The 20,651-nt window shown below is 37.1% G+C and overlaps 1 protein-coding gene across 6 annotated transcripts in view; it reads right to left on the bottom strand.

Moving 5' to 3' along the window:
• Positions 1-20,651, bottom strand: part of RASA2 (RAS p21 protein activator 2) — a 142,182-nt gene that overhangs the window by 55,877 nt on the left and 65,654 nt on the right. For 3 of the 6 annotated variants that reach the window (XM_045088454.1, XM_045088453.1, XM_045088455.1), the window contains exons 6-7: positions 6,386-6,469; positions 2,865-2,937 (exon numbers count right to left, since the gene is read on the bottom strand). In XM_045088454.1, the coding sequence (XP_044944389.1) occupies positions 2,865-2,937; positions 6,386-6,469 (157 nt within the window). Of the gene's footprint in view, positions 1-2,864; positions 2,972-4,149; positions 4,194-5,274; positions 5,379-6,385; positions 6,470-20,651 lie in introns of those variants that run through there. The other 3 variants (XM_045088451.1, XM_045088452.1, XM_045088450.1) reach the window with 2 other exon arrangements.

Below are 20,651 nucleotides of genomic sequence, written 5' to 3'. Positions count from 1 at the left end.
GCAACTGGCAGGGACTTCCTCTGCTACCATCCACCTGAACTTGTTCTTCTCACATGGTCCTTCTACTTGATGAGTTTTCTCATTTATTCTGAACAAGAGATGAGATGATCCTCCTCTTCTCCAAGACTATTCCACCCATGCATGACATACAGTAAGCATGCAGTAAACATTTGATCTATTCCCAGGTTTCAGCACCAAAACAAAACAAAAACATTTAATCTATTTTAATTAAAGCTTTTTACCAGCTTATTCACCTCACTCAAGTCTAAGAAAAATTCTATACTTAAATTATGGTCTTCCTATTTATCTCCTTCCTTTCACAGACAAATATCTCAAAACTGTAATCCATCCTTGTAGCCGCCACTTCCTCACACCCAGTCACTACAGTGACTCCTTAAGATTTGGTTTCCTCACAGATCACCCTCCCCAAACTCCTCTCTTAGTCACCAGGTCTGATGATGAGTCCTTAGTTCTCATCTTCCTTGACCCCAGAACAAGTGAGTACAACCATACCTCCTTTCCCAGAAACATTGTTTTGAATTTACCCATGCACTACCCAGGCAACCTCCTGTTCTCTGCTTCTTCCTGTGGGACCTCTTCTTCTTCAGAACCTATAAATACTGGTTTTCTCCGCGGTTTTAACTTTTATGTTGCTCTAAGAGCTGCAAAGGGCTATACAGTTTCAAAGTGCTTTCACATTCATTATCTTCTTTGTTCATCAGAATGCTGTTTTGAAGCAGGCAGGGCTAGATTTATTATCCTCATCTTGAAAATGAGGAAGTTAAAGGACAGAAATTAAGACATGCTCAAAGCTGAATACTTTGTAAGTGGCAGAACTGAGCTTCCTCACTTTTCTCCTATGTTGTATGCCTCTATTCCCCTGGCTTCCTTGACTCGCTGGCAAGCAAATCTTGAGTGCTTATCTACAGCCATCAGCCATCTTATGTTTGTCATGAACTCCCTACTGAGGGGTTTTCATATCAGACCTCAAGTTCATTATGTCCCCAACTGAACCATTTGTGTTTTCCTTAACTTTTCCCTTATTCCAGATTTGAAACCATGAGGACAACTGACTTTTCCCTTTGTCTTTTCTTCTATAATCAATTTGTTATCCTCCCCTCTACAGCTTCTTTCTCATCTGTCACTTCCTCTCTTTTCCCATGTTACTCTCTTGGATCAGAAGCCCTTCCACCTTCCTTTTTAAAAAAATAACAACAACAAAAAACCCCACCTAAACTATGAGTCTCTTATTTCTGTTCTTTCTCAGCTATTGGCCCACAGATCACGGTTAATTCTTCCCGAAACACTGCATTACTCTTACCACTTCCAGGCTCAAAAACATTCAACAGCTACTCTGTAAGCACGTTAGCCACAGGTAGTCAAGGCCTTTCGTAGTTGGTCCTAGTCTAGCTTTTAAGCTTTGCTCCAATTATTCTCTTATAGAACCCTTCCAGTTAAATCACTATTTGCTATTCTTTGGATGTAACTTACTGCTTTTCTGTCTCTTTGTCTATGCTCAAAATGTTCTTTCTCTCTAATACTCCTCCCTAACTTAACTCAGTTGGAAAACTCATCTAACCTTCCCTGTATCTACTGCATTTTGCTGCTGTGTGTATGCATGCATATATGTGCTTTGTGTCTCTTGCTTTAGCTCGAAGACAGAGATTGAATCTCATCTTTATAATCTGCTCAACAAAGGGCTTTTTGAATAAATATTTTAAGGCTTCATATGTACACCTGAATACAGCAAGCAGGTCAGACCTTGCCTTTCAAAAGGCCATCTGCTTGCTCCAAATTGCCCCATGTTTTCTGCAGGCTAGATTTAATAGCCACTGATAAATATATAACCACCGAAGTCCTTAGCCAGGAAATGGAAAAGTCTCATACTGGTGCTTTTTCTTTTATCTTTCTTTCTCCCTTGCCTCTACCCCCACAATTCTTCCTACTTCAATTTTGGTATTTTTCTCAACCTATTTTTCTTTATATAGTAATTAGGCATGGCTAGATGTGCTCTCACTCCTCTTCACTTGGAATTATCAAGAAAAACACACATACAAAAGAGGAAAAAGCACACAATGGAACTTTTCCCCAAATCTTCCTACATGCTAACTAATCTCACTTGCGACATGTTCTATGGTTAGAACACAATCTTTTAGAAATCAGAGATCTTTTTCTTCCCTGTAGTTTTCAAATAATATGAAAAAGGATTTCTTTAACCAATGCTCCACAGTAAAGAACTCCAAAGCACTATATTTTGGGGCAACTTCAAGGCAGTTGAAGATCTCTATGAAAACAAGCATTTGTCTATAGAGGCAATTAGCTAAAAAGAACTTAATAATAAGGCTTTAATCTTATAGCACTTTATGGTCTCAACGCATTCTCACATTTGGGCCTCCTAAAAACTCTGTCAGGTAGGTAGCTAGTATTTTCTCTTACAAAATTATCTTTTCACAAGATAAACTTAAACCTCACATTTAATGATTTATTCTACATCAACTGGGACAAGAACTCCAACCAACTGATGTCATAGTACTCAGTATAAGAGTTCAGTGGCTACTGTGTGTCAGGTGGGGGGCTGGATAAGGTGGGAGGGTGTGTGAAGGAGGATGTGGTAATAGGGATGAATAGAGAGTAGGTGTGGCCCTAGTCCTTCCTATCCCCAAATCGGTTGTAGTTCTGCCTTTATTTGTTTTATATACTGGTCCTCTACCACATTATATCATGGTTCTACTGTTCTTGGAATAGAAATGCTTAGTTGCATTAGCTGATTAATTGATTACTATGGCTATAGCTCAAAAAAAGAAGTAAACCAGCATTCAATATTAAATATTCAATGTCAATATTTATATAAAATAAAAAGTTACCTCAAAATAAAAGATTTCATTAAACTGCGGATTGCTTGTTTTCTTCTTTACTTTTGTCTTCTTTTGGTCATTCCTGTTCCAATGTGGTAGAGTTTTACCTTGTAGAACTTAATGGTACACAATTATAAAACATGCTATTTCCAACCAGGGAGCATGACTTCCCTTTAGCTGTTAAGATGACTCAGGGAAAACTATAGTTTTAAATATTACTTGGGGAAAAAATCTGACATGTCTCTAAAGACCCAAATCAAAGAAAATACAAGTTTGTATATGCTATATATGACCAGATTGTATTTTCTGTCTATGGCTACACTATCGAGCTTATTTTACATATACAAGCTTATTTTATATCAGAATGGTAAAAGGAAGACAGTGAGATTCAGAGTACCTTTATCTATGCTGAAAAATACCTGAGGAACACAAAAAGCATTAACTAAATTTATTTCTTGGGCTTACAATATGGCTTTTTAAAAAAACTTTTTCTTATGAAATAATTAGAGAAGGTTGCAAAGAAATGTACACAGAAATCCCATGCAGTCTTTCCCCACCCTCTCCCACAATTCTAACATCTTATGTGATGATAGTACACTATCAATACTAATAATGACTCTTAAAATGGAATTCACAAGCAAATGGTTTCCACTTGTATGTTACTAAATGATTACACCAAAGAATTTGTCTTTAGCTACAGATTATAAATGGAAACAAAAAAATAGCTCAATTAGGTTAAACATTTTTAACATCTAGAACTAATCCCTCTGATAACATGAATGTTCAAGGACTGAGTATCTGCTTTCAACTTTAGAAGCATCTATAGTGCTAACAGTGCAATACTGTTTGAGCATACAGTAAGTACTAGTCATGGCACTAGGTACTTTATATACATGTATTAATACATTTTTTAAAAGTGACTTACTGGTGATTTTCTAAAAAATAAAAAATACTTCTATTGTACACCTGAAACTAATGTAACACTGTATGCTGACTATTCTGGAATTAAGAAAAATTAATAAAAATAAATTTAAAAAAAAGAATACCTAGAGAGCCTGAAGTTGGGGAGAAGGGGTATGTGTCTGTGTATGTATGTATGTATGAGTTTGGTATAAAGCAAATATTTGCTCTTTGTTTCCTGATTTTAAACCTTCAAAGTTGTAGGCAAATTTCAGACTAGTCAGGCTCTGGAAGAAATCATAATGAAGTTATAAAATACAAAATATATAAATTGCTATAGGTTTTTCCATAAATCATTAGAAATAATTTAAATCAATGATATGGTGCACTTTACCATGTTCTGGTACTTCAGCAGGCTGTCTACAGCTTGGAATCTCTCTGCAGAGCACAGATGCCATGAGCAGAAAAGGCATTTTTAGTTCCTAGCAGTTTTCCGGATAAAAATATGGAAACTGCCTTGGGAATCTGAGCTAGCATTTCTTAAAACAGGATTTACCCATATAAAATCTAAGACATTTGAAGGTAGGAAGGCCAATGATGAGTGAGGAAGGTCAAATTTATGTTTTAAGGAACATTTTAACTACTATAAAACTAACATTGCTCCCCACAGTCTAAGAGTCCAGCATATCTGAAATGGCATCTACTTTCTTTCTATAAGAATAGGACTTGGTTGTTTGCAAATGTATAACAGAACTCACTAAAAATGTTTCTTTCAAAGCATTCATTAACTTTGTGTCATAAATAACCATTTAGCATTTATTCTTAAAATCTTAATCTTTTAATTCTTAAAGTCACATTTTAAAACATAAAAATCTAATAATAATTTGCTCTCCTACTCTGAATTCCTAACTCCAGGTTACAAATAGAAGCCAACCAGTGATCATTTCAATGTAATGAAGCATCTACTATCGAAGAAGGAAATCATTTAAGCCCATATACATACTAAGTCTTCAGATCCAGAGATGTTTACATTTCTGGATTAAAATCAGTGTACTTATGGAAAATAAAGGCATGTTTGAAATTATGTGTTTAGAGTTAAAAAAATCTAATAATAATTCAATAAACACTACCTACCAATGACATGGATGGAGTTAGAGAGTATTAGGCTAAGTGAAATAAGCCAGTCAGAGAAAGACAGATACCATATGATTTCACTCATATGTGGAATTTCAGAAACAAATGAGCATGGGGGAAAAAAAAAGAGAGGCAAATCAAGAAACACTGACTCTTAACTACAGATAACAAACTAATGATTAGCGGCAGGGAGGTGGGTGGGGGCATGGGAGAAATGGGGGGTGGGAGAAATAGGGGATGGGGATTAAGGAGTGCACATGTGATGAGCACTGGGTGTTGTATGGAAATGTTGGATCACTGTATTATACACCTGAAACTAATATTATAGTGTATGTTAACTAACTGGAATTTAAATAAAAACTTAAAAAACAAAACAAAACATTACCTAGAAGGGCCCACTAGAGAAACTGTTGCATAAGGGTCACAGCTTTGTCCATTTATGAGAGGCAACCCATGGCATGCCATGATGCTAAGAAAGGAAAAAAAAAATTAACATATATTCAAGTTAAACAATATAAAGCATTATTTTAAAATATAAAATTAATATAATCAAAGGGTTAAAATTGTTTTCCACAAGTGTGCAGATGTATGCCTATATATCACACCTACCCCAAATACATCTATCTATATTGTGCACTTTTATCTACTTATGCTGTATTTCCAAAATATGACTTAAACCAGTCTGCCACGATCAGTATTGGCTCTACCAAATAATATGTAGCACACATTCCCTAAGTAAATATCCAGCAAGGTAGATTCTGTGGTTTGATAATATATTAAAACTGCTGTGGCTTCTAAACAGGAAAAGAATGTGGTGTGAACCTTAAAGGAGAAACTACAAACCAAGCTAGATCTATGGCATCACATCCTCTGCTAAAGCATGAATGAGAAACAAGGAAACGACTGTGGTTTCCACTTAAAATCTGATTCATAAATAGAGGGCAAGCCTCCCACAATTCTGTAGCCTTTATTTTGAGTCTCAGTAACAGCTCCTGTATCACTCTACAAGAAATGTTTCAGAACTTAAAAACCAAGGTCTTCTAATCAGCTCTACAGGTAAAGTCCCTGGTATTTACAGAGGACATAGAATTTAACTTAATGGTCTGTTCCTCACATTTTCTCACTCATATTGAGTTCACATATTTAGTTTAACATTTAAGGGTCTGCCTTTCCTAATGTTTAAGAGAAACTCATGAGAGTTACTAAAGAGTATTCTTTGTTGAAATACGTGGGCTACTGAGCAACATCCTTATTTTCTCTCCACAACCCACAGATCATATATATGTGGGTGAAGTGTATATGCTGTGCTGCCAAGCAAAGAAAGAAATGATAATATGACTCATGTCTATTAAACTGCATATCAAAAATCAAATTTTAAAAATTTCTGAAACTAACTAAAGAAAGCACAGGCCAAGATAATACTTCTGGTTATTAAAAATGTTAGGCTCAGGTACAGTCAAATTTTCCAACTCTTAAAAAACAAAACAAAACATTACCTAGAAGGGCCCACTAGAGAAACTGTTGCATAAGGGTCACAGCTTTGTCCATTTATGAGAGGCAACCCATGGCATGCCATGATGCTAAGAAAGGAAAAAAAAAATTAACATATATTCAAGTTAAACAATATAAAGCATTATTTTAAAATATAAAATTAATATAATCAAAGGGTTAAAATTGTTTTCCACAAGTGTGCAGATGTATGCCTATATATCACACCTACCCCAAATACATCTATCTATATTGTGCACTTTTATCTACTTATGCTGTATTTCCAAAATATGACTTAAACCAGTCTGCCACGATCAGTATTGGCTCTACCAAATAATATGTAGCACACATTCCCTAAGTAAATATCCAGCAAGGTAGATTCTGTGGTTTGATAATATATTAAAACTGCTGTGGCTTCTAAACAGGAAAAGAATGTGGTGTGAACCTTAAAGGAGAAACTACAAACCAAGCTAGATCTATGGCATCACATCCTCTGCTAAAGCATGAATGAGAAACAAGGAAACGACTGTGGTTTCCACTTAAAATCTGATTCATAAATAGAGGGCAAGCCTCCCACAATTCTGTAGCCTTTTATTTTGAGTCTCAGTAACAGCTCCTGTATCACTCTACAAGAAATGTTTCAGAACTTAAAAACCAAGGTCTTCTAATCAGCTCTACAGGTAAAGTCCCTGGTATTTACAGAGGACATAGAATTTAACTTAATGGTCTGTTCCTCACATTTTCTCACTCATATTGAGTTCACATATTTAGTTTAACATTTAAGGGTCTGCCTTTCCTAATGTTTAAGAGAAACTCATGAGAGTTACTAAAGAGTATTCTTTGTTGAAATACGTGGGCTACTGAGCAACATCCTTATTTCTCTCCACAACCCACAGATCATATATGTGGGTGAAGTGTATATGCTGTGCTGCCAAGCAAAGAAAGAAATGATAATATGACTCATGTCTATTAAACTGCATATCAAAAATCAAATTTTAAAAATTTCTGAAACTAACTAAAGAAAGCACAGGCCAAGATAATACTTCTGGTTATTAAAATGTTAGGCTCAGGTACAGTCAAATTTTCCAACTACATACTGTTTGAAATTTATAATCCTCAGGCTGAATCTCAAAATGATACTTGGTTTTTTACACAGCACTTGTAGTTTACAATGTATTTTCACAAAATGAATCTAACTCCCACAACTGCCTTTGAGAAAAAACACCTTAAAGAAGAAAGTAAGGACCAAAAAGATTATGTAACACAGGAACAAAAAAAGGCTAAAGGTAATACAACTAGTACAAAGTGGACCAAGACACAACTTCTACTTTCTTAACTGTTTCTGAAGTCCAGTGTCTTTCCACATTCCCTATTGCGCCTGAATTTATTGTATTACTCTCCTTGTAATACCAAATTTATCTCATGTATGTATTAATTAAGAAATCTTAATTACAGAAAGCCACTATAATTTTTTTTTTTTAAGATTTTATTCACTTATTAGAGAGAGAGAGAGAGACCACAAGTAGGCAGAGCAGCAGGCAGAGGAAGAAGGAGAAGCAGGCTCTCTGCTGAGCAGGGATCCTGATGTGGGGCTCGATCCCAGGACTCTGGGATCATGACCTGAGCTGAAGGCAGCCGCTTAACCAACTGAGCCACCCAAGTGCCCCAGAAAGCCACTGTAATTTTATGAGTTATGAAAAACCTGAGAAAAATGCAGTTCATTACACCAAGATTTCTATAAGAATATTCCACAAAGCCAAACAATGATGCCCATAAGCCAAAAGTATGAATCTACAGAAATCATCAGAAGTGGTCTTAATTTTTAAATGTAAGACAGTTTTAAAATTGTTTTCTGACAGGGGCGCCTGGGTGGCTCAGTGGGTTAAAGCCTCTGCCTTCAGCTCAGGTCATGATCCCAGAGTCCTGGGATGGAGCCCTACTATCAGGCTCTCTGCTCAGTGGGGAGCCTGCTTCGCTCTCTCTCTGTCTCTGCCTGCCTCTCTGCCTACTTGTGATCTCTCTCTCTCTCTCTCTCTCTCTGTCAAATAAATAAATAAATAAATAATCTTACAAAAAAAAAAAAAGTTTAAAAAAAGGGGGGGGTGCACGTGGGTGGATCAGTGGGTTAAAGCCTTTGCCTTCGGCTCAGGTCATGATCTCAGGGTCCTGGGATCGAGCCCCACATCGGGCTCTCTGCTCTTTCCCCTCCCCTGTCTGCCTGTCTCTACCTACTTGTGATCTTTCTCTCTCTCTCTCTGTGTCAAATAAATAAATAAAATCTTTTAAAAAATTGCTTTCTGACAAACTTAAGACTATAAGTACAAATTATGTTATTTACTGCATGTCATGAAATATTTTTCTAATTACCTAGATTCAACTATTCTTCTAATCAGTGAATCAACACATTCATACCATAAACCACGGATGAGCAGAAAACAAATGTTGAAAATGAGCTTAGTATACCAAATGATCTTACATTTTGTTTAACTATGACATTTGATATTAATACATTTTCTAGAAATTGCAAAGGAAAATAAATTTAGTCCAAACTTGTTTAAAATACAGAATGACCTGAATCTCTTCCTTGAGGTTTGTTTTTACACTAGAAGACAAGTGTTAATATCTATGTACAGCTAAGATGGAGTAAGAGGGAACAGAATTACCTCCCTGCCTGAAATAACTGGGGGGAAAAAAAGAACAAAAACTGGCAGTGCAATACACTGATCTCTGAGGGCAGAAGAAATGAAGAAAGCCCCTAACTCTCCCACCATATTGCTAGAAGGAGAATTGTTAGTTGGGAAGTAGAGTTTCAAAGGCAGAGTACCAGAGAATAGAAGAGCTGCACAAAAAGAAAATTCCAGAGAGCTACAAGAATCCCTCTGGAGTGATTAGCAGAGTGTTGATAAGCATGTGTATGTAAGGAAACTGAGACTAGAGAAAGAATCATCTGAAAAGAGCAGAAGGCCTTTAGCTTGGATTGTAATCCTGAGGTCCTAGGATTAAGCCCCGAATCAGGGCTTTCTGCTCAGTGGGGAGTCTGCTTCTCCCTCTCCCCCCACTCATGCTCTCTTGCTTCTCTCTCTCTCAAATAAATAAATAAAATCTTAAAAAAAAAAAAGGCAGAAGGAACAATTCTTGAAGCGCACAAATAGTTAGCACAAGGTCCTACCAGCCATATTATGAAACCTGGTAATTTATAGATGCTGCCTCAGGACTGAGAGAACGTAAGTCCAAGACTAAAAGCTGTTCTTATTCCATCCATCAAAGTTTAAAAGCAAACCACAAAAGAATGAAACTGTTTCCAAGTTACTTAACTGGGTCCTCAAGTATACTGATAAAAATATAAAAATATCCAGAAACTTCATAATGCCTAGAATCAAATAGAAAATAACCAAGAACACAAAGAATAAAAAAAAAAAAAATGAGCCATAATGATATCTCAAGAAACAATAAAAATCCCAAATAAACAACCTAATCTTGCACATAAATGAGCTAGAAAAAGCAGCACACCAAAACTCAAGAAACCAGTAAGAGGAAGGAAATAAAGATCAGAGGAGAAATAAATGAAAAAGAAACTTAAAAAAATAAAACATATCAATGAAACCAGAAGCTGGTTCTTTGAAAATATCAACAAAATTGATAAACCTTTAGCCAGAATCCCCAGAGGGGGAGAGGGGGAAACAGAGCAAGAGAGGACTTGAAAACAAAATCAGAAACGAAAGAGGAGAAATAACAACTGACACAACAAAAATAAAAAGGATAATTAGAGAACAGTATGAAAAATTTATGTGCCGGGCAACCTAAAATAGACAAATTCCTAGAAATATCCAAGTTTCCAAAACTGAATTAGGAAAAAATGGAAAATGTGAACAGATAATTACCAGCAAAGAAATCGAATCAATAATCAAAACCTTCCCAACAAATAAAAGTCTAGGACCAGACGGTGTCTGGTGCAAATGATATGTCCAATAAAGGGTTAGTATCCAAAATACATAAAGAATTTACACAACTCAACACCCCAAAAACAAGTAATCGAATCTAAAAATGGGCAGAAGACACGCACATACATTTCTCCAAAGAAGACATGCAGACGGCCAATAGACACATGAGAAGATGCTTAAAATTACTCATCATCAAGGAAATACAAATGAAAACCACACTGAGATACCACCTCACATTAGTCAGAATGGCCAGTATAAAAAACACAAAAAACAAGAAGCACTAGCAAGGATGTGGAGAAAAAGGAACCCTCCTGTACTTTTAGTGAGAATGCAAACTGGTGTAGCCACCAGGAAAAATAGATGGAGCTTCCTCAAAAATACAAAAATAGAATTACCATGTGATTCAGTAATTCTACTACTGAACATTTACCCCAAAAATATGAAAACACTAATTTGAAAAGATATATGCACTCCTTATGTTTACTGCAGTTTTTTTTTTAAAGATTTTATTTATTTATTTGACAGAGAGAGAGACGAAGAGAGAGGGAACACAAGCAGGGGGAGTGGGAGAAGGAGAAGCAGGCTTCCTGCTGAGCAAGGAGCCCATTGCAGGGCTCGATCATCATGACCTGAGCCAAAGGCAGATGCTTAACAACTAAGCCACCCAGGCACCCCTGTTTACTGCAGTATTATTTACAATAACCAAATTATGGAAGCAACCCATGTGTCCATTAATAGACGGATGGATAAAGAGGTAGTATGTACATACAGAATATTACTAATCCATAAAAGAGTATGAAATCTTGCCATTTGCAACAACAAAAGAAAGCTAATTCTATGGATAACAACCCAAATGCTCATCCATAAGGTCTGGTCAAGTTACTCATAGTAAATCTAAATGGTGGAATTCTATGTAATTGTGAAAAAGAGTAAGGTAAATCTCTATTCTCTAATTATTCTAATATGGAGGGTAGATGGCTGGGAATGAATGTAATACCTCTCCAAACATACTTCAACTGAGTTCTGACTGTGGAAACATAAGAAACTTGTATATTTCAAAAGTAAAATTAAACTTAAGCAATCCTTAAAAATAATAAACAATTCTGAGAAACCAATAAGAGAGCTACTTCAAGAGACAAGAGCATACTATTTGACTTTGCATCCTTAGAACAAATACAGTAAGACCTTTTAAACTTCATTCAGTAACCTCCCTGCCAGTGGTAATATCGGCATTATTATTTCAAATTATTATTTCAAATCTAAATGCTATATTTTGTAAGATAATGATAATAATTATGTTAATGTTGTCGGGGATTAAGATTTCCAATGTAAGAGGAAAGAGATACAGTATAAAGTCAAAGTTAGACTAAAAATCTTGTAATATTAAATTTAAATTAGAAACATGGAAGAAGGAAGGAAGGAAGGAAATAAACAGAAAAGTAGTCAAAAGGAAGAAAGAAAAAGAAAGCAAAGCAAGCCAGCCTGCCAGCCAGAGAGGCTATATTAATATCAAACAAAGCAGATTTCACAACAAAGAATATTTTCAGGGACAAAGAGGGTCATTTTATAATACTGGAGAATTCAATTTATTAAGAAGTTATAACAATCCTAAATGTTAAGCTCATAACATTAGAGCTATAAAACAAATGAAGCAAAAACTGATAGAACTCCAGAAGAAACAGACAGGGGCACCTGGGTGGCGCAGTGGGTTAAAGCCTCTGCCTTCGGCTCAGGTCAGGATCCCAGAGTCCTGGGATTGAGCCCCGCACCAGGCTCTGCTCAGCTCAGGGCCTGCTTCCTCCTCTCTCTCTCTGCCTGCCTCTCTGCCTACTTGTGATCTCTGCCTGTCAAATAAATAAATAAAAACTTTAAAAAAAAAAAAAAAGAAGAAACAGACAAATTCACAAATAGAGATAGCAACACTCCTCTCAATAACTTATAAAGCAAGAATGAAAGTTAAATAAGACTGTCGACCTACCTGATATAATTAACATTTATTAAAAATACTCTATCTAGGGACATGTGGGCGGTTCAGTTGGTTAAGTGTCTACCTTTGGCTCAGGTCATGATCCCTGGGTCCTGGGATAGAGCCCCGTATCGGGCTCCTTGCTCTGTGGGGAATCTGCTTCTCCCTCTCCTTCTGCCCCTGCTGATGGGCTCACTCTCTCTCTCACTCACTTTCTCTTAAAGAAATAAATAAAATCTTTTAAAAAAATACTTTCTCTATCTAAAGAAGAGAACAAACACTTCAAATGCACACAGAACACGTACCAAGATTAAATAACACTTTGTGGCCAAAAAGCAAGTCTTGGCAAAGACCATAGAAAATATGTGGACAACAGAATTAAATTAGAAATCAAAAGCAAGAAGGTAGGGGCGCCTGGGTGGCTCAGTGGGTTAAAGCCTCTGCCTTCGGCTCAGGTCATGATCCCAGGGTCCTGGGATGGAGCCCCATGTTGGGCTCTCTGCTCCGTGGGGAGCCTGCTTCCTCCTCTCTCTCCCTCTGCCTGCCTCTCTGCCTATTTGTGATTTCTCTCTCTGTGTCAAATAAATAAAATCTTTAAAAAAAGAAAAAAAGCAAGAAGGTATCAGGAAAATTCTCAAATACTTGGAAGCAAAATAACTATATACATATATACATATTTTTTTTCATTCATTCCATGGGTTGAAGAATAGAAAAGAAAAGCTATAAAATATTTTGAATTACATTAAAATGAAAACCCAGCAAATCAAAATTGGAAGGATGCAGTTAAAGCAGGACTCAGAAGAAAATAGATAGCAGTAAAAACCTGTATTAAGAAAAAAGAAAGGTTTTCAGTCACTGTCTTTAGCCTCCATCACAAGAAACTTAGAAAAGCAAATTAAACCTGAAGTAAACAAAAACAGAATGGGAACTGAAACAGAAAACAAAAGATACAGGAATCAATGAAATCAAAAGCTACTTCTTTAAGAAGGTCATTAAAATTGATAAACTTTAGCTAGACTGAATAGGAAAAATAGAGTACAGACACATATTACCAACATTAGGAATGAGTGATATGACACCACTACAAACTCTACAGATATTAAAAGAATAAAAAGGAGTAACTTGAAGAACTTTATACCAAACACCCGGACAATTCAGATTAAACGGTCAAATTTCTTAAAATATACAAATTACCAAAAATCATTTAAGGGGGTGCCTGGGTGGCTCAGAGGGTTAGGCCTCTGCTTTCAGCGCAGGTCATGATCTCAGGGTCCTGGGATCGAGCCCCGCATCGGGCTCTCTGCTTGGTGAGAGTCTGCTTCCTCCTCTCTCTCTCTCTTTCTGCCTCTCTGCCTACTTGCGATCTCTGTCAGATAAATAAATAAAATCTTAAAAAAAAATCATTAAAAAAGCAATCTAAATAGTTATGTATCTACTTAAAAAACTAAATTTCTGGTTAAAGACATTCCCACCAAAAAACAAAAACACTTCAGGCCCAGAAGACCTCGCTGGTGAATTCTTATACTATTCATGTAAAAAACAAGTTATATTAATTATATACAACCCCAGAAAACCGGGGGGGGGGGGAATCAGAATACTTCCCAATTCATTCAACAAGGTCATTATTCCCAATTCCAAAACCAGACAAAGACATTACAAGAAAACTACAGACCAACATCCTTCATAAACACAGATACATAAAAACCTGAACAAAATTTTAGCAAATCAAAGCCAACAAAATATAACAATGATAAAATTACATGACCAAGTGGAGGTTGGTTTAACTTCAAAATTCAATCAACAAAATTCCCCATATTAACAGATGAAAACAGAAAAGGAGTAAGATAATGTGAATACACATTCTTGATACAAACATTCTCAGCAAACCAGGAACAGAAGGGAACTTTCTCAATCTGATAAACAACAGCTAACATCACACTTAATGGTAAAAAAACTGAATGCTTTCCCTCTAAAATAAGCAATAAGACAAAGACATTTGTTCTCACACCTTCTATTCAATATAGTACTAGAGGTTCTAGCCTCTGCGATCAGGCAAGAAACAGAAATAAGAGGTATCAGACTAAAAAGAAAGAAGTAAAACTGTCTATCCAGTTGACACAATCACCTGTTTATGGAATCTATAAACAAACTAGTAGAACAAATCAGTGAATGTAACAAGGTTATAGAATACAAACAATTTTTTTAAAAAATTTCTATATACTAGCAACAAACAACCATTTATTCAACTTGTTTTTTTTCTCTCTTCACCCACCCCTCCCCACCAGGTTTTTTTCTCTCAGTCTGTTTCTCTAATATAAAAAGCACTGCCTGGACTTCATGTCACCCAGTACCTATTTAATTTTTCTGTTTCGGGCGCCTGGGTGGCTCAGTGGGTTAAGCCGCTGCCTTCGGCTCAGGTCGTGATCTCAGAGTCCTGGGATCGAGTCCCGCATCGGGCTCTCTGCTCAGCAGGGAGCCTGCTTCCTCCTCTCTCTCTCTCTCTGCCTGCCTCTCTGCCTACTTGTGATCTCTCTCTGTCAAATAAATAAATAAAATCTTTAATTTTTCTGTTTCTCTTTCCAAATTTATTTTTTTTTAAGATTTTATTTATTTATTTGACGGAGATCACAAGTAGGCAGAGAGGCAGGCAGAGAGAGAGAGGGGGAAGCGGGCTCCCTGCTGAGCAGAGCGCCCAATGCTGGGCTTGATCCCAGGACCCTGAGAATATGACCTGGGCCAAAGGCAGAGGCTTAACCCACTGAGCTACCCAGGTACCCCATGTCTTTCCAAATGTTTGATCTCCCTTTCACTCCTCACCCTACTGAAATCTACTTTTTCTATGTTCATCATTCTATGGAAACTCTCCTCATTAAACTCTCTTTGTTAAACTCCTCCTAAGTGTCAAATGCTATCCTTATTTTCAGGGCTCTTCCTACTAGCTTTCTTGGCTGCATGAAATTCTTCCTATCACTCCCTCCTTCCTTAAAGACATCTTCTTTCTTCGCTTCCTTGGCCTACACTCTACTAATTTTCGTCATATCTCTTGTCTCCCTCGTGTCTTCCTCTCCTGCTATTCTACTTCTACTGCTGGATCTGTTCTCAGCCAGCTGGTCTCTTTGCACTATATAACCTCCCTCTAAGGCTGTTTTTATCATATCTATTCTTATGGCTACAACTACCATCAATTTTGTATTTCTATTTGAGTTCTCACCACAGAGTTTAAGATTTTTATATCCAAATGCTTGATGGAAATCCCTACCCAGATGTTCAAGAGCAGCTTAAACTCAACTCATTACCATCTCTTATTAAAGAAGCTCCTCCTCTAGAATTTCCTTTGTTGTAAACACCACCATCCGCCCAGTAACACAATCTGGAAATCTAGGAGCCACACTTAAGATTCATTACTACTTCCTCACTTTCTATATCTACTCTGTAAGTTTTAGTGAATCTACTCTTTAAATATTTCTTCATTTATCCTATCATTTCTGTAACAACTGTTTGGGTCAGAATTCATCATCTCTTACTTGGAATACCCTAACACCCTTCAAATTCACCTCCCAGTTTCTACACTTAATTGCTGTCACAAATCTGATCTAAAATGTAAATCTGTCCATATTACTCTATTGTCTAAAATCTTTCAAGAGTTCCATGTGCTCTTGTAAGCTTTGTAAGTTCATTTGGTACCTAAGAGACTCCAAGATCTGGCTTCAGTCTATCTCACCCATCTTTGAGCTTCATATGCTCAGCAACAGCAGACTGTTTTTAATTATTCTCTCTCCCTCTTTCACCATGTTTCTTCTTCCACACTTTTGCCTGTATTGTTTTTTCTTTCCGGAAAAAAATAAAATCTCACTTCTTCTAGGCAAGCTACTTTCTATTCATACTTTAAGAAGACAAATGTTACCTTCTTTCTTCATTTAGTTGTTTCAAAGAATTATTTAGCACCTATTAGTGCCAGGCTCTGGGGGTGATGAGGTAAATAAGACAAATATGTTCCTACTCTCATGGAGCTTAGAGTCTACTTGAAATAACAGATAACAAGCAATGAAAATAAAACAGTAATTACAAATAGTGGCAAGGTGCTATGAAGAAAAAAGAATAGGGTGCCCTATTTTAAAATAAGTGATATTTAAGCTAAAAGTTCAAGGATGAGAAGGAACAAGCTAGAAGAAGAATAGGCATGCCAGGCAAAAAGCACAGATCTGGATCTCTGAACAGGAAGAGTATATGTCACATTTGAGGAATTGAGAGAAGGCTGGTGAACATATGAACAAGAGGAAGCGTACCACAAGATGAAATCTGAGAGAGGCAGTGCCAGAAGATGGGTAACCGTATGGGCCAAGTTAAAGGGCTTGTCTTGGGGTGCCTGGGTGGCTCAGTGGGTTAAGCCGCTGCCTTCAGCTCAGGTCATGATCTCAGGGTCCTAAGATCGAGTCCTGCATTGGGCTCTCTCAGCAGGGAGCCTGCTTCCCTCTCTCTCTCTCTGCCTGCCTCTCTGCCTACTTGTGATCTCTCTGTCAAATAAATAAATAAATAAATAACCTATAAACGAACAAACAAACAAATAAATAAATAAAGGGTTTGTCTTATCCTAAATGAAATAGGAATCACTAAGTGTTTCAGCAGGGGAATGACATGACCTAATTTAAGTTTTAAAAGACTGCTCTGGGTTGCTATGGAGCGAAAGGACTGCAGAGTAGAAGGCCAGCTAAGACTACTGAAATAAACAAGGTAACAAATGGTTGCTGGTTTGAAGAAAGATGTCATTAGATATTAAAAATCAGAAAATTCAAGAAATATTTCATATCATCAATAAGAAAGAGATCCAATGTGTGTGGGGGCAGAGAGAAGAAAAGATTTTAAATGATTCTCAGATTTCTGGCTTGGGTAATTAGGTCCATGGTGGTTCCAACTGCTAAGGCTATAGAGAGAAGCTGTACAGGTATGACGGTCAATGCTTCAGTTTCAAATGTGTTAAATTTGCAATGATGTGAGACATCAAAGCAGAACTGCCAAAAAAGATAGGTGGATGTATGAGGGCAGTGTTCAGAAAAAGACCTGAGTTAAATGCACAGGTATGGACAATTTTCTTAACTTCTTACTTTGAAATAATTTCTGACTTTCAAAAATTTGCAAAATTAACATTTTGTTTAACCAGAGTAAAACTACAGAAACAGGAAAACAACACTGATACAATGTTAATGATAATATTAATCTTCTGGACTTTACTCAAATTTTGCCAATGTCCTTTCTCTCATCCAGGATGCAATAAAGGATCTCACATTGCATTCAGCTGTCATGTCCTCCTAGTCTCTTTCATCCTAAAACACTTCCTTAGTTTTCTTCTTCGTCCCATGATCTTGTCAGTACTAGACAGTTCTTTTGTAGAATACCCCTTCATTTGAATTTGATGTTTCCTCATGATGATCTGAAGTTATGCATATTGGTGTCCTTCTCAATGCATCATACTCGGAGGCTGGATGTCTCATTACAAAAGATATTAACTTGGGTCACACAGGTAAGTTTATATCTATCAGACATCTACGGGGAGATTCTTTGAGACTATGCAAATATGCTGTTTGCCTTCATACGTATGCCCACTTATTTAGCATCCAAAGATGCAATATTACTGTAGTATGCCAATGTTGATTTTTTATTTCCATGATCTGTCCTACATTCATTAATTATAATTCTCCTAAAGAAAAAGTAATCCTTTCTCCCCAATGTGTTTATTTATTTATATATCAGCTTTGGCTCATGGATTTTTATTCTATAGCACTGCCTCATGGATTTCTTCTGTAATTTTCATTATTTATTATGATGCTGAAATTGTCCCAGTTTAGTTACTTGGAGGTCTTTCAAGCTGGCTTCAATGTCTTTTCTGCATGCATTATTATCATCATCATTATTATTATTAGCACTTTCTTACTTTCTGACTCTACAGATGCTCTGAGCTCATCTTGTATTTTTCCATGTTCAAGTCCTGAATCAGCCAATGCTTAAAAAAATTCAGATTTCTTTTAACTGGAATAGCTCTAGTATTGCAGCCACTTGCCAACATGTGGCTATTTAAATCTAAATTAATTAAAACTGGACGAAATTAAAAATTCCATTCTTTAGTTGCCAAAAAATGCACTTTAAGTTTTCAATAGCCACATATTAGTGGCTACCATACTGGACAGTTAAGTTATAAAATACTTTCATCATCACAAAAAGATCTACTGGACTATACTGCCTGGAAAATAATATTTAAAAACCCAGGTAAAGGGCGCCTGGGTGGCTCAGTGGGTTAAAGCCTCTGCCTTCAGCTCAGGTCATGATCTCAGAGTCCTGAGATTGAATCCCGCATCAGGCTCTCTGCTCAACAGGGAGCCTACTTCCCTCTCTCTCTCTCTACCTGCCTCTCTGCCTACATGCGATCTCTCTTTCTATCAAACAAATAAAATCTTTTAAAAATAAAAGTAAGAACCAAGGTAAGGATGCTATGTTCACTGCTCCTGGGCTGACATTGCTTCTAGGCCTCTGTGTGAATAGAGCTAGTACACACACAGACAAACAACCCTGTACCTATCAGACAATTTTACTTTGAGAAATCTGCCTTCAAAGGAGAACAGAGAAATGGGGATGGTAGCTGGGAGAGTCAGGTGGAGATGAGGTCTGGGGAGGTATGCCTTTTAGGATAGGAGATACTAGCACATGTCTTTTTTTTTTTTTTTAAATAAACATATAATATATTTTTATCCCCCGGGGTACAGGTCTGTGAATCACCCAGCTGACACACTTCACAGCACTCACCATAGCACATACCCTCCCCAATGTCCATAACCCCACCCCCCTTCTCCCAACCCCCCTCCCCTCAGCACCCTCAGCTTGTTTTGTGAGAGTCACTTATGGTTTGTCTCCCTCCCAATCTCATCTTGTTTCATTTATTCTTCTCCTACCCCTTAAACCCCCATGTTGCATCACCACTTCCTCATATCAGGGAGATCATATGATAGTTGTCTTTCTCTGCCTTATTTCGCTAAGCATGATACGCTCTAGTTCCATCCACGTTGTCACAAATGGCAAGATTTCATTTCTTTTGATGGCTGCATAGTATTCCATTGTGCATATATACCACCTCTTCTTTATCCATTCATCTGTTGATGGACATCTAGGTTCTTTCCATAGTTTGGCTATTGCGGATATCGCTGCTATAAACATTTGGGTGCACGTGCCCCTTTGGATCACTACGTTTGTATCTTTAGGGTAAATACCCAGTAGTGCAATTGCTGGGTCATAGGGCAGTTCTATTTTCAACATTTTGAGGAACCTCCATGCTGTTTTCCAGAGTGGTTGCACCAGCTTGCCTTCGCACCAACAGTGTAGGAGGGTTCCCCTTTCTCCGCATCTGTCATCAACTGACTTGTTAATTTTAGCCATTCTGACTGGTGTGAGGTGATATCTCATTGTGGTTTTGATTTGTATTTCCCTGATGCCAAGTGATATGGAGCACTTTTTCATGTGTCTGTTGGCCATCTGGATGTCTTCTTTGCAGAAATGTCTGTTCATGTCCTCTGCCCATTTCTTGATTGGATTATTTGTTCTTTGGGTGTTGAGTTTGCTAAGTTCTTTATAGATTCTGGACACTAGTCCTTTATCTGATATGTCGTTTGCAAATATCTTCTCCCATTCTGTCAGTTGTCTTTTGATTTTGTTAACTGTTTCCTTTGCTGTGCAAAAGCTTTTGATCTTGATAAAATCCCAATAGGTCATTTTTGCCCTTGCTTCCCTTGCCTTTGGCGATGTTCCTAGGAAGATGTTGCTGAGGCTGAGGTCGAAGAGGTTGCTGCCTGTGTTCTCCTCAAGGATTTTGATGGATTCCTTTCTCACATTGAGGTCCTTCATCCATTTTGAGTCTATTTTCGTGTGTGGTGTAAGGAAATGGTCCAATTTCATTTTTCTGCATGTGGCTGTCCAATTTTCCCAACACCATTTATTGAAGAGGCTGTCTTTTTTCCATTGGACATTCTTTCCTGCTTTGTCGAAGATTAGTTGACCATAGAGTTGAAGGTCTATTTCTGGGCTTTCTATTCTGCTCCATTGATCTATGTGTCTGTTTTTGTGCCAGTACCATGCTGTCTTGATAATGACAGCTTTGTAATAGAGCTTGAAGTTCGGAATTGTGATGCCACCAACTTTGGCTTTCTTTTTCAATATCCCTTTGGCGATTCGAGGTCTTTTCTGGTTCCACATAAATTTTAGGATTATTTGTTCCATTTCTTTGAAAAAGATGGATGGTACTTTGATAGGAATTGCACTGAATGTGTAGATTGCTTTAGGTAGCATAGACTTTTCACAATGTTTATTCTTCCAATCCAGGAGCAT

This window comes from Mustela putorius, unplaced genomic scaffold (genome assembly GCF_011764305.1).
Source record: "Mustela putorius furo isolate JIRA1106 unplaced genomic scaffold, ASM1176430v1.1 tig00003834_pilon_pilon_pilon, whole genome shotgun sequence".
Taxonomy (NCBI): domain Eukaryota; kingdom Metazoa; phylum Chordata; class Mammalia; order Carnivora; family Mustelidae; genus Mustela; species Mustela putorius.
Note: the sequence above shows the minus strand (reverse complement) of the source record. Positions and strands in the feature narration are given on the sequence as shown.